Genomic DNA, 15,862 nt, shown 5'->3' with positions numbered 1-15,862 from the left:
TTTAAAATATGATATCCTTGTGGACCACCCCTTTAAGTTAGCTTAATAAATTTAATTGGATTGTGTTATTTAAAAAGTATTATGTTTAATAATGTTCTACCTTTTTTGTTGTGTTTAGGACTTTTAAATAGGTAGTTTGAACAAGCAGCAAAATTTTTATTTTTTGAGTGTATGACATTGCAAGTTGATGGTTTTTATAGTTTTAATTAAAAAATGTAAAAAAAAAATCCTTAAAATAATCTAATTTTTGTAGTTGCTTTATTGCATATGGCCTTGCTTTTAGCTCATTATTCTGTTCTTTGCTCTTAATTTGACAATATTATTGTTTTTAATCAAATCAATGCAGCCTTGGTGAACATATAGGCCTTTAAACACATTTAAAAAAATCTTAATGCCCCCAAACTTTTTCTTAATAAGTTCACTTCTATTTTGTTTCAGTCTGGCACTGATCTAGTGTCTCACTATTTTATCCCAGCAGCAGTAATTGGTCTCTGGATTGTTTTAGAAACAGTTTGTTCTCCAAGTGAGAAGAAATTTGAGTTCATCAGTAAAGTGACCTAACCGAGGGAATCTGTGTTATCCCTGGATTTTCAGAATACAGTGTAGAGAAAAAGGAAATAAAGTAAATGGCTGACATAAATCATAGCTTAAAGTTAATCTCTTGGACTCTCTTGGTGAGACTAATACATTAGGTGGGACAGGACATTATTTTATTCTTTTATTCAGCCAAATGCACTTTAAAACTTCCAAAAAAAAGTATTATGTTTAATAATGTTCTACCTTTTTTGTTCACTTTGCCAATTTTGTTCTTAATCTAATTTTATTACGATTTTTGTTTCTTATTTATTTATTTATTTTACCTTGGCTTTGAACACTAGCTATTCTTCAATGTCCAGTGAAGAATATTATCCTCATGGGTCAAACCACTCAGGGAATTGTCCTATGAAAAACTGAAAATAAATGGTGTATATTTGCTGATATGTATTAGTTCCTCTTAAAGTGCACTACACTTGAACTTATTGCAGCATTTGCACAGAACACGCTTTGTTATTAAGAGGGAAGAAAGCAATAGTTGAGGAAGGATCAGCATTCACTCACCTCACCCACCGTCTCTGTATGTATTGATCCAGCACAGTTCAAAGACTTGTGTCTTTTGACGGTTTGATAACATAAACAATTGCGCTGCTCGACTGCACCCGACAGCCAGACAAGCAACAAACATGCATCTTCACACAACACGACTGTCAATAGACTGTTCAAGCAGACATAACTAGATGAAATCAAACATGTAGTATACAAACAATATTGGTTGTAAAAAAACTAAGGAAGTTTTTCTTTTTTGGATTGGTTACCCTGACAGTTTTTTAGATTGGTCAGCAGAAGTGTTGTGTTTTGTGGTACACTGGTACTGCCTTTATCTTTCTTCTGCATTAGTGCAAATATATGTTTCCTAGAGAAGTGTTTCTCAACCATGTTTCTGGAGGACCACCAGCTCTGCACATTTACCATGTCTCCTTAACCAAATACACCTGATTCAGATCATCAGCAGAGACTGATAGACCTGTAATGGGTGTGACAGACAAACGCGACATCCAAAGCAGTGTCAGTGGTCCTTCCATAACGTGGTCTTTAAAAAAAAATCATACTTATTAATAATTTCTGTACCTGAGGTTTCCAATTTGAGAAAGCCATTTCTGTCATGAACACTCTTGGGAATTAGTATGGTAATGAATCTCTATATGCAATGTTAGAGCTGCTACGCTGCTGCTGCTGCTGCGATTATTATTGCAGAGAAAATACCGAGACTTGCTACTGCCAGTATATACACAGACATGCCGTCGGAGAATATAATATGCTGCTGCTACAAACATAATACATATATATCCCCCGTAGCAGATCTAAAACAAGTGGAGCTGGGGTGAAGGAGGGTCTCTGAAAATGCCCCGCAGCTTAACATCATAAATTGACACGGAGCATTTAAACTGATGAGGAGCAAGCTCATTGGCTGCCGAGGTGGCAGCAACCAATCTCCTGCGGCATGAAGTTAATGACACGGGAGCAGATTAAGTGAACCTTTCAGTTTGCGCTCGCATAGAGTTTCATGGCAGATATTTTACAAACTGTAAACATGGCGGAGGAGAGGCTGATGTTTGACTGATATATTTTCTGTAATACATCAGCTACAATGCTTTGTCTATTTTTTATATTCTTTAATTTACATTTAAAAATAACTTTTTGCATTTTACAAAAAGAAAGCATGTATGTACATGAAATTCCATGACCACACATCTAGAAAAGCAAAACAAATACCAAATGCAAAGGGAGGGGGGGGGTTGTTTTTATTTTTTACAGTTTTTTTAAGTACACTTTCTTTTTTTCTCTCTCTTTCTGCTAGCTAAAGATTATAGTGTTTAAACAAAATTCCCCAAAAAAAACAAGTAAAGTTGATCATAGTGCACTCCATGATTTCTAACTTATTATGCCAACAGAACAGTTGAAGGTGGCGTGTATATTAAAATGGTGGGATATCAATGGTTAAGCCTTGCAAAATTTTATTCAAATCAATAAATATGTATATTACTAACACACACACACACACACACACACACACATATTTATATATATATATATTGTTACACCAAATGCAACTCAATCTAGAGAATATGTAAAAACAGGCACTTCATTTTTGATGTATAACATTGTGGGCTGGGTGTTTGGGGTTAATTCATTTTCCTTCATAATCTTTAATAATCAAAACAACTTTCCCACCTTCTTCTACAACATTTTCTTATCTCTGATGTTGTGTTTGTTGGTATGAGGGTGGAATAATCTGTCATGAGATCATCCAATACCAGCCACCACCATCCACGCAATTCCTGATGCATAAAAAGTCCATTCCTTCATTAAAAAAAAAAAAAAAAACATTTCACCCCCTTCCATCATTTATACACAATTCCTAAGATTTATCAGACAAATTTTATTGTCCAGTTTTTGTGAGCACATGGAAATAATAGCCTCAGGTCGGGTTTCTCAGTAGCTATAAAACCTGTTCATGACCACTGTTTGGTCAAATAACACATTAAAGCAAATTACAAAATTGTAGTGTAATCCACAGTCTTGCTCTATCCCAGACTCCAATATTTTAACCATTTATAAAAAACGAATCCCTGTTTGACCATCTGATATTTGGAGATGGATGTTACCAGTGCAATCGGGATTTTTAATAGCATTACAGCACACCATGAACATATTTTAGTAGCATTTGTTGTCCGCTTTTGTCATCTGTAACTGTGATGTCAGACTTAAAGGCGTAGTTTGCCTAAAAATGAAAATTTACACCCTATTTATTCACACTTATGTGGTTCCAAACTGTTGGGAGTTTCTGTCTAATGTTGAACATAAAAGAAGATATTTGATGAATGCTGAAAACCTGTAAACAATGTCTTCCTTAGTAGGAAAAACAAATAGTATGGACATCAGTGGTTACAGGATTTTGACCTTCTTCAAATGTGAAAAATTGTTTTTGTTGGAAAGAGAAGACCTTAGTTTAGCCAATGATGTGCTTTGGTTTAGTCACATGACATGCAGTGTTTTTCTGTAGCACGATTTTTGACAGACTGGTGTTTATTGTGAGTAGTTGCTAAATGCAAATGTAAACGTGAATAAAAACAAAGGATCAAATTATGTCAGATCCACAAAAAATTCTGAAACATCACCTCGAGTAAGTTATGATGACATATTCATCACTCAAGTTTTTTTATCAAATTAGTTTTTTGTAAATCAGTCAAATGTGGAACGTGCAATATTCCAATGGATTAGCTAGCTAGCAAGGTCAGCTGTGAACTTATAAGTTGTAACAATAGCAACATGAATGCTAGTAATGTAATGTTGATTAGTCATATGGTAATGGAATTTGCATTATGGATAAAATCTGATTTTAATGGCTATACTGCGTTTGAATAGATGTGAATACAGGGAACAGTGTATTAGCGAGCACCACCATTTTCTAAGGTAAGTGAAACAAGAAAATGACAGAACTGGCTCCTCCTGCAGATGAAAGTGAGCGTGAGATGGGTTTGAGTGACCATGAGAATAATACAGACTGGGCATTTGATAAGAGCAGTGATGCAGGCAGTTTAGGTAGGTTAGCTCAGGGGCATATAAGACAGGCATAGTATTCACCTTATTCTCCGCCGACGAGCGGGCGCTGCCATTTGAATCTTTTTGTCTCGCGACTTCCGGTCACATTCACTTCCATTCATTTTTTGACGAAACTGCTCGTTACGCTGCTTGATGTTGCAATTTGATATTTTCTTATTATACTATTCTACTTGGTCTGTATATTCATGCAAACATTTGTTAGTAGAGCAAGTAGTTTGACCATTTTCTGCCGTTTATTATTCCTAGTCATTTCTTTAATAGGGGACTGAATCGGAAGTTCTAAGACAATCGCAAAAGCAGGCGCACTTCCGCATTTTAGAATCAATAGTATATAGTATAATATATAAACATTATTAGCTAGTAGCTACATTATTCTGATGCATCTGGATATATTAGACTTGTTTTTTATTTGTTATAATATTTACTTGAGAAAATATTAATATTTACTGTATGTTGGATGTTACATGTTACATAAATAATGTTACATGATTATACAATATTATGTTTGTTTTTAATCAGCAAAAAAAATATGGAATAAATGAAAGCTGTTGGAATATGAGTTGTTGGAAAGTATGTATGAGGTGTCATTTATAAGTTTTGTGTTAAAGCTTATAATACTGCAACACCAGTTAAATCATTTCAAATACAAAATTACAAATTAGGTGCTTTTTAGTAGAAATTACATGACAAATTAAAACCTATCTGTACTTTTCAGCACTCAAAATCCCGACAATTCATGCAATATTTACAACAGCTCTGGCAGAACCAACCAAGACAGAAGCTCCAGTTTGTTTCATTCATTCTTCCATCTGTCTTAAACAATTAGACCTAACTAAAATCCAGCTAGAACCTGTATTTTTTGATTGTTTTTTAATAAAGAGAATGAAAAGAATGTTATTATACCCTGACTAAAACACTAAATGTAACTAGGGGCCTAAGACTTTTGCACTTTACTCTATATCACAGATCTCCATATCAATTTTTCCCAACATCCCTTGTTGTGGTGTCATGATTTGCCTGAGAGCTTGCCCTTTCTAGGCTGATCACAGCACTGATCAATGATCATGTTGACTCTGGTGCAAAGCTTTTTGATTAGGAGACTAATTAAAGGGAAAGCTGCTCTCGAAGAAGAGAGACTGAAACATGTGAGAGAGAAAATAAGAAGGAGGGTTAGAGATTCCACTCCAGTCGCTCTCCATTACTAAGATGTGAGTTATGAAATCAGCAGTGAACCCCAGACTCGTTGCAAGATTTCCAATGTGTGCTTTGAGGCTCAGTAAGTCACAGGAATCTGGATATTAGAAGTAATTTAACATATTTAAATATTTGCATTTCTTCTTTTCGCTTTTCCTCAGGGGGGCTTTTATAAAGGTGTAGCGGGATCTCAGGTGACTCTGTCCAGTTTGGTGAACCAGAGCAGGGCCATGCTGGAGGAACAGGCCAGACATCTTCTGACCGAACCGGAGAGGCAGACCATGGGTTACTACATCCAGGAATATCGGGACGGGCACGTCGGTGTTGAGCAGCTCGTCATGGCTCTCTTTGAGCTCTTCAATACACACGCCAAGGTTTTGCATGACTTTTGTGCATTTATCAGACACTTCCATCCACAATAAAGAGGCTACATTAGAATTCTGAAATTATTTTCATTAGGGATGCAATGAAATGGATATTCTGGAATGAAACTGGACATTCTGGATGCACTTGGGTGAAACCAAAACTAAAAATGTTTTATATATTTTATAATTAATTTTAAATCATAAAATTAATTACTTTATTAAATGACAAACCACTTTAAATTTCAAACAGTCGTTGACAAACCAGTCAGTAAAATTTGACTGTCGATAAAATATGGTTATATATTTATGTTGTTTTTTTAGCATGACAGTATAATTTAGATATAATTTAAGATATTTTAAGTATAATTTAAGATATTTTAACAGACTGAAGAAGGCCTGGAAACAGTTCAACTTTGGCTTTTAATGAATTTTTACACGTTTTAGTCAGAGTAATCCCTTTAGGTCGCTGCAACAACAACACTGTCAAAACCATACCTTGCCTACTCTTAAGCAACCCCCCCCCCCCCCCTTCTCGAGTGCACAGACTCACTTTTTACCATAATCCAGCACCACAACATAATCACACACCAAAATATAACACAAAAATGGTACTTAAACCTTTTCTAGCATGCCACAATATTATTTGGTTAAATTGAAAAAGTCTTACAAAATTACTTTATACACTAAAAAAAAAAGTTTTTTTCCCTGCTGAAAAATCCAGCTTAAACCAGCCTTGGCTGGTTTTAGCTGGTCGACCAGCCTGGTTTTAGAGGGGTTTTTTTCCAGCCATTTCCAGCCTGGTCTTAGCTGGTCAGGTGGTATGTCCACAGAGGGGGCCGAACTATTATTGAACTATTCTGAAAGTGGCGCATGTGCAAGCAAATGATACCTAATTTGGGACATCCCATTTTTTATTTTTTTATTTTTTATTTTTTTTTATTGTTGCAAAAAGTATATTTCACAAAACAGGGAACAATTAACATCGCTAGGCATGTTTACCATATAAAAATTAATTAAAATTGTCAAATCTGCAACAAGGAGCAAAGAGTTGTACAAAAGACCTACATAAATGAGGGAAAAACACTATAACAATAAAGATTCTGAAAATGAAGTACACAGAGCTTCAGTTATTTTATTTTGGTTTCTGAAGTAATTGAAGCTTTGATCCACTTTCCTCAGAAAGTAAACATCGAAAAGAGGGCCTGCACTTTTTCCATTTACAACAATGAATATGAAATTTACCCATTAGTAAAATAAAGTTTACAACATCAGAGAAAGAAAAATGTAAATCACATTTGTAAAATAAAGTATCTTCTAGAACAATGGGGGACTGAAATCATCTTTAAGGAAAGCCAAGTATGGATGTCAAAACCAGAATTTAAAAGTAAACTGACAAGAAAAAAATAAGTGATCGAGTGTTTCTGGAAAATTTGAGCAGAAACTACACTTGTCAACATCAAACTTAAATCTTTTTTAATTTGGGACATCCCTACTTTTATCCATTATGTTAACTGTAGCTAATGACTTACAAGTGAGTCAAAAAATAATTTAAATGCTTTTAAAGTGACATTCTTATTTTTTATATTTATATGCAAACACAGTGGGGGGAAAAGTATTGAACACGTCATCATTTTTCTCAGAAATCATAATTCTAAAGGTTTTGTTGGGTTAAACTTTTCACCAGATGTTGGTAGCAACCAATGAAAAACATATGAAAAGAAAAGACATCTAATTAATTCATGAATGAAGTGATGTGTAGTAAAATAAACCGACATAGGGAAAGTATTGAACACATGAAGAAAGGGAGGTGTAGAAAGGCAGTGAAAGCCCAGACAGCAGCTGAAATCGCTCAGTAGTTTAAAGCAACCCTCTGCCCTTTAAACAAAACAAAAACATTACACTGTATTTTATTTGTACATGGATAATAATACAAAATGTTAAATGATGAGAAAATCTGCATTAAAATGATTTCTGATAAAAATTGAAGGTGGGAAATTAATAAAATGCAGGAAAATATATTAAAGTACAGTACAAACAAAATTGTTTTAAATTATCTTATATTTAAATTAAGTTATGAAAATATCTTCATAAACTATTGTATTTACAGAATCTTTTATGAAATAGATTCAACCTTGGTTAAAATAAGAGACGTTTAAAAAGTCTTGCCAACTCCTAACTTTTGAGTTGTAGTGGATTCACTTCAGTGTTCAGATTTTATACTTGAAATATTTTTATAATAGGCGTTACTGGCTGAATTCATTAATCTTAATAAAAACACAAAATAAAACACACTGACACCATCAAAAATGTCTTCATTTTATTGGTTCATTGGGTTGATTTACAGCAAGACTTGCATCATTTTACTTGAACATTTATGAACGTATTAAAACCCCTAAGATTAAAGCACTAAACACAAGCCTAGTCATATTCACGCTTCTGTGTGTGTGTGTGTGCGTGCGTGCGTGTGTTTGTTGGCAGTTTTCTCTGCTGTCCGAGGTCAGGGGAATCGTGACCCCTCAGGATGTGGAGAAATTTGACGGTCTGGTCCTGAGACGAGAGATTGATGCCCTGAAGGCGAGACAGGGTGGGGGAGCAGGTTTCCAAGACTCCTTCTCCATGGTCTCGTATCCAGACACTTTGGCCTCCTCCTCCGCCAGCTTCATGACCAACACTACCCTCAGCTCCGCAAGGGTGAGAACTCACAGTCATTATTTTAGAGCCCTATCATTATTGTTATGAAGGAAAACATGATGGAATTGTGGGATTCAGTCATATAAATGATATGTGTTTAACTGAATGTCACAGAATTACTTAAATGAATAAATCAAAAGTGGGTCAGTACACTATTATTATATGTACTGTTATTTTTTAATAATCATAATGACCAAATATACAGTATTAATAACATATTCGTACTGTTTTTGTTATGATTTAATTTTTATTTTCTTTTTCTTCAATAATTTCACATTACAATCAGTTTACACATATACCTTCTTTTAACATCCCCTTATCCCTCCCCTCCCCTACAGCGGCAGTGCTGTCATTGAGTATTGCTATCATAGACCCAGTAAACACAAATACTTATTATTAAACTCCATAGGAACAGTAACAATACAATAAGACATAAATAAATAATAAAAAAATCAAATAAATACAAATAATAAACGAATAAATAATTAAATTTTTGTTGTGCGTCTTACCACAATAACCTTATTCCTTCTCCAAAAATGCCAAGTAATTTCCCCATCTTCTCTGATAAACATCCAATTTATCTAGTATTCTATATGTCATTTTTTCATATGCTGCCACCTTCCCCAGTTCTAACCCATTCTTGAAATGATGGTGGACTTGGAGTCCAGTAAAAAACATTTAAGATTTTAAATTGTATGAAACGCACTCCTAAATTTCTTGACATTACTTTACAGTTTTTACAATTTTTTTTCCAATGGTCATCACTAAATATACAATTTAGCTCCTTACTCCAAACTGTTTTAAGAGCAGAATAGGAACTACACCCCATCTTTTCCATTAACCATTTATAATATATTGAAGAACTCTAAGAATTACTGTTAAATTACAGTCTTCCTCTGGAGCTCGATTAACCAATCTTAAGCGTAATTTTTAATAGATGCCTAATCTGTAAATATCTCCAAAACTGATTTTTATTGAGGCCAAAATGTTGTGATAATTGGTTAAAGGATTTCAAATTGTCATTTTCAGTACTGTATTTTATTATATTTCAACTTTATTAATTTGACTTTTATAAATAAAATTATAAATATATATTTCCCCTTTTCCTTTATAGCAGCATAGTGGTTAGCACTGTTGCCTCACAGCAAGAACGTCACTGGTTCAAGGCCTTAACAGGCCAGTAGACTGTGCAGAGTTCACATGTTTTCCCTGTGTTCGCGTGGCTTTCTCCGTGGTTCTCCGGTTTCCTCCCAAAGACATGGGACATAGGTGAATTGACCAATCAAAATTGGCACTATAGTCGAGCTCTTAACCAGCAGTACATCTCTACATAACAATCCTTGTCATTAACCCAAAATAAGGGGCAGGAATTCTTGAGACCCATCTGAGCTCAAACTCCCCTCTCACCATGCAAACAGGAGGGAGCCCCAGGCTCGAGGATCTTATGAGTTCAGGGATCTCTCTAAGTTAAGCTAAGTGTAAACTCTTAACATGTTGTTGTAGGTTAGGTGATTGCATTAGTTTATATGTTACAGAGGAATGCTTCTATAAGTTGTTTCTTTTTTGCTTGTTTTTGGACCTAAATGTTCTATACTGTTTTAAAATGTTCTAAATAATGCCTCCCTTTTAAAGGTGAAAACATGGAAAGATATTTTGAAACTAGTCAATGGTGGAAAGCGCTGTGTCATTACTGATGGAAAACAGCATCAATAGCAGGGAAAGTGTTATCCCCTCACTCCACAAAAAAAGACAAAATCCCCCCCAAAAAATAAAGGCAAAACAGCAAGAATTTGGATGCAACTCAAACAGAAATTCACAGCACGATGCAGCTATTACACTAATTATTCAGCAATTATTATTGAACAAGTTCCAATGTCTATACATCTACAATTTCAGACAGGAAGTGCTATGCATCGTTATTTGTGTGGGATAAGTGGACAGCATTGTTGTGACATAGACATAAAAATCCGTTCTCAAATTGCTGGGCAATTTGGGCACAAAGCAGGAGTGTGCAGATGACTAGGATTCAAGATGAAGGGCTTTAAAGTTGCTGTGGGGAACAGCTTTTGTCCTTTCCGCTGGAGGCTTTCATGCCCATCTCTCGACACCCGTCTGTCCTCCTGTCTCACTCTGTCAAGGCATGTCTCACCTCCGCTCATCTACGTCTTGTTGTGAAAGTGCAGCTGTTTAGGTTTGCTGCTGTCTCAGGGGTGTGTGTGCTGCTGCTGTGACAGATGGAGAAGTGTTTTCTGACAGATTTTCAAGCCTGCTGACTCCCAGTGTAAATTGCAGGAACAGTTTAACACCCAATTCCCTATCCTTCTCAATAAAACAGGAAAGACTGCTGTGGCTGATAGATATGATGGAGGTAGGTCAAACAATCTCTTGCTTACCTTTATAAAGTCTACTATAGTAACCATTGTTTCCACTGTTAGAGCTTTAATATTCAGAACAGTGTGTCCTGTAGCGTTTGCACTGCAGATATTAGCTCAAATGATGTGGAATATTGAGGTGTGTTCAGAGTGATTAGACTTATGGTGATTGCCTCGGTTAGCAATAAATCGACTAAGAAAATCTCTTATATTTGCATTGACTGAGGTACTGGAAAATTAGCGAAAGCGAAATCTAGCTGCGGTGGGAAGAAACCTGGTAGTATCGCCTGCGTAACACATGAACCTGGCTGTATATCTTATCAGCGAAGAGAAAGTGACACAAATTTATCATTTCACCACCTTCCGAGTGACTCGAAGGTCCATTCTGAATGGATATTGAAAATAAAAAAAGATTTCAGACCTCATTTTCAGCTAAGTTAAGGGAAATAGCACTATTTAACCTTTTCTTTGCCATTTATCAAACGCAAGTTAGTGAACTGATTCTTTCACTATATTAGACTTGTCACGATACTGAAATTTATTTTTAAAAACGTCAATTTCACAATTGGCCATAGTATTCACCAGAGCTCAACAGAAATGAATGTGATTGGCTGTGAAGGTCATCAGTTCACCACTATTTACAAAGTACAAACACAGACAAGCAATCCACTGATAAATCAACTGATTTTAACTGATGTCCAGTTTCGCTGTATCTGAACCTGTATTGGCACTTGTTGCAAGAAATTTACATTTTTAAAATTCTAGTACTGGGACAACACGGTAACATTTTCAGTTAAGTTTAATTGAAACAATTAAACACCTATTAGGCATCAAACAATATCACAATCTCTTTAAGAGTAAACAGGTAAAGAGCACCAAGTAAGAGCACCAGGTAAACACCGTGGGGAAACTCCCCTGCTTCAGCCTATGTAACCTGGTGAGCGCTAAAACAATGGAGTCGTCTGTAGCACCCCCTCATGTTGTCGATAACACTTTATAATAACTACACATCATAAATCATTTATTAAGTTTATAAAGGCAGCTACAAATGCTCTATTCTTGACTTATGAGTATATTTATAATGTGTCTAATGATTGTGTTTTCATTGTTTGTTAATGATTAATTTTTCATGACTAAATTAGGTATCGCATTATTTACAAGCCAGTTATTTAAGAATAGTTGGTGTTTTTATAATTGTTTTTAGGGGTTTTCACCTTTAATGGACAGGACAGTGGAGATTGACAGACTGGAAAGTGTGGGGAGCAGAGATAGGAGAAGGATCGGCAAAGGACCTCTAGCTGGGAATCAAACTCAGGTCGTCGCGAGCACCTGGGTGCTATGTGTCAACGCACTAGGCCAGTGGTCACCAAACTTGTTCCTGGAGGGCTTGTGTCCTGCAGATTTTAGCTCCAACCCTAATCAAACACACCTGAACCAGCTAATCAATGTCTTACTTGGCATACTTGAAACATCCAGGCAGGTGTGTTGAGGCAAGTTGGAGCTAAACCCTGAAGGGACACCGGCCCTCCAGGACCGAGATTGGTGACCCCTGCACTAGGCTATTGGTGCCGACTAGTTGGTGTTTTTTGAGATCATTCAGAATGAGTTAGTAAATGATTAATAAATTATTGAAATCAACATTTATAATTCGGATAATTCTGGCGTATACTAAATGCTTAATTAACTCAACTTCATCATTCATTCATTTCTTTTCGGCTTAGTCCATTTATTAATCTGGGGTCGCCACAGTTGAACGAGCCGCCAACTTATCCAGCACATCTTACACAGCAGATGCCCTTCCCATCCATTCATGCTTATACACTACGGACAATTTAGCGTACCCAATTCACACTGCATGTCTTTGGACTGTGGGGGAAACCCATGCGAACGCAGAAACTCCACACAGAAATGCCAACTGATCCAGCTGAGGCTCGAACCAGCGACCTTCTTGCTGTGAGGTGACAACACTACCTACTGCACCACTGTGTCGCCGACTTCTTCCAGTTTTGTGACCTAATCTAAAGTGAGGACTATTTATGCTTTATAAATTTCTTATAAATGACAAATAAAGGGTCAGTTATATTCTAAACAGGAAAAAAAAGAAAACAAGCGACTTTGTTCATTTATATTTATTTGACGATACACAAATGAAACTGTATCAAATGAAAATAAATCTTTGCAATTTAAAAATAAACTAACATAAAATTACTGTACAGTTTAAACATCGCTAAATAACACTGAAATGTTACATCATAGTATGTTGTTAAATCATTATATTGTTGTTGCTTTATCCATTTTTACAATAATTTTACAGTAGTTCTATTTTTATATAAGATTACAAAGATTAATGTTTATTTAATATGAAGCCTTTAATTGATATTTATAAAGGATTTACAAAGCATAAGTTGCCCTCACTTTAGATTAGGTCAAAAATCTGCATAAGGTTGAGTTGATAAAGCATTTATTAACATACATAGACATTAACATTAACATTAACATTACCATACGCCTGAATAATAAGATATATAAATGGTGATTGTGTAGTATTATTATTATTATTATTATTATTATCATCATCATCATCATCATTATTATTATTATCATTCAAAAGTTTATTAATCATTTACTTATTACACTATTTTGAATATTACACTATTTTGAATCTTAAAAACCATCACCTACTCTTAAATAACTGGTTTGTAAATAATGTGATACTTAATTTAGTAATGAAAAATAAATCACTCATAAACTATGAAAACACAATTATTAGGCACATTATAAATGTTCTTAAAAGTCTGCAGCTACAGATATAAACCGCTTACTAACGTCTATTAATGTGAAGTTGATGCTCAACAGAAAATGAATTCACTATATGCTAATGATTGATAAATGATTCATGGTGTGTAGTTATTATAAAGTGTTACCGACAATACTATTACAGAAAACACAAGGTTGTGTATACAGAGGACTGCATTGTTTTATCGCTCACCGGTCTACACAGGCTGAAGCAGGGAAGTGTCCCCATGGTGTTTACCTGGTGCCATGAACTGAAGCATAGGAGGACACTTAAGCTATTACTCCTAAAGAGATTGTGATTTAGTTGGATGCCTAATATGCTTTTAATTGTTTCAATTAAACTCAACTGAATTAAATTAAAGTGATGTTTACACCACATCTGCACTTTTAAGTTGTGGCAACAGCTGGAGGTTTATTGTCCACAGCATGTTGCAGTGTTTACAGTGCTGATCCTACTTCCGGGTTTCTTCCTACCACAGCCTCGCTTTTGTGTTTAAAAATGGCGGCCGCCGTAAAAAAAAACTTAGCAGCTGCATAGCAACACACAACAAAATTAACTTAGAACTTTGTAGATGCTAAGTAATATTAATTAAAAAAGAAGTTAAGTGTATAGCAACGCTAAAAAATCTACCCAAAACACCTTAGAAACTGCAAAGCAACATGCAGTAGAGAAGTATGTTTAGAGCGTATTAGCAACACATTTGAACCAGTCAGAACTCCTTAGCAACTGCATAGCAACACACACAAATCTAGTCAAAACACCTAAGCAACAGCATAGCCACACAGAAATTCAATCAGAACCCCCTAACAACACACTCAATTCCAATCAAGCCCCTTAGCAACTGCATACATACAGTACACAACACCCTAGACTAATGATCCAGTGCAATTCAGACATTCTATAGTTTAATACCTGTGCCATGTGGTGGAAACTCTGCTTACTATAGTGGATTTTTCTAAAGGTATGGATGTGACTATGCATGATCTCAAGAGTACATGCATATAGTATGATTATATGCCATTTTCAGACTACACAATGCTTTTGTTTGTTATTGTTACAACCCCGTGTTTTGTCTAGGGGAGTGGGGTTGCACATTTAACGGAGGAATTGGTAATTGCAAAAACAATAATAGTCGCTTTATCTGTGATTTGACTTGTGTAAATTCATTTTGACATTGCAAAAAATACAGCGTAGGCTCAATAGAAAGGGGGTGCCAACGATTTTGCGAAACAAAAAATACGCTGCTTTGGGTGTATTTTGTTGCACGTTTCAGATGGCAACTCCACTAGAGGGCGCTGTTTGAATTTTGCAAATCTTAAATATGTTATTTATGCTAGGTTTTGTTGTAGATTTCAAAAACACGTCCATGAGAAGGCGGGTTTTGTCGAATAGATCACTTAGCAAACCACTGACATTAAACCCAACCATTAGTGTTTTCAAAAGCAAACATGCAACGACGTAGTTTTACATCTATTTTACGTTGCTTTCACACATATTTCTTTTGTAAAACCATGACTGACCAGAATCGAACCAGAATGCTCTGCACCACAAAAACAACAGCAAACAAAGTGAGCTACCGAGCAAATGTATTGATGATAACAAACTATAACAAATATATTCAATAACAAATCACAGACACTGTTAAGTTGTTTTGTGGTTTTTCATTGGTCTTGTGAAAGCGTGAACGAAACACAACCACCTCCTCCTCTTGCTGCCGGAAGTCCTTTCTCTGGCTTATTATTTCTAAAAACAAAACACATCATCTTTTAATTGATTGATTTGGACTACAAATGAGACCATTTTTAACAATAAAAGCATTTTACAGTGTGTCAATTACAAATCCCCACAAACTCCCTGCATCAAACAAATTTCGTGTGCATCGTGTAGTCTGAACCTTGAATTTTGTGTGTTTTTTCTTTCTCTCTTGCAAACACACACATTAATGAATAAGTCTGTTTGTACTATGATGTGAACTTCTCCAAATAAACATAGAGGTTCAAAAGAAGCTAATAACACTCTAAGTGTGCGTGTGTCTGTGTGTGTGTGCAGTGTGGGTTGCAGTGATCTGACATAACCACACACATGCATGTTGCAAATCAAAGCCGTGTCCGCTGTGACTTTGTACCTCTTCATCATGGGTCATTCGTCTGTATGTATGTGTGTGTTCACTTTGGAAATGAGCAGACACATTTGTATGCAAGCTTTGTTCGCGGCCCTCCTCTGTGGATTGGTGTTGTTGTAAGCCTGCCAGCTCCGGCTCCAGTAATTACAAGAAGCAGCGG

At 35.6% G+C, this 15,862-nt stretch overlaps 1 protein-coding gene across 4 annotated transcripts in view; it reads left to right on the top strand.

The window, feature by feature from the left end:
- The window catches only part of whrna (whirlin a), a 193,800-nt gene that overhangs the window by 156,162 nt on the left and 21,776 nt on the right, over positions 1 to 15,862 (top strand). For all 4 annotated transcript variants that reach the window (XM_073935094.1, XM_002665922.8, XM_073935093.1 and 1 more), the window contains exons 7-8: positions 5,517 to 5,729; positions 8,199 to 8,411. In XM_073935094.1, coding sequence (XP_073791195.1) covers positions 5,517 to 5,729; positions 8,199 to 8,411 — 426 coding nt within the window. The remainder of the gene's footprint in view (positions 1 to 5,516; positions 5,730 to 8,198; positions 8,412 to 15,862) is intronic.

This window comes from Danio rerio, chromosome 21 (assembly GCF_049306965.1).
Source record: "Danio rerio strain Tuebingen ecotype United States chromosome 21, GRCz12tu, whole genome shotgun sequence".
Classification (NCBI taxonomy): Eukaryota; Metazoa; Chordata; class Actinopteri; order Cypriniformes; family Danionidae; genus Danio; species Danio rerio.
The sequence above is the reverse complement of the archived record's forward strand: the minus strand, read 5'-3'. Positions and strand labels throughout refer to the sequence as shown.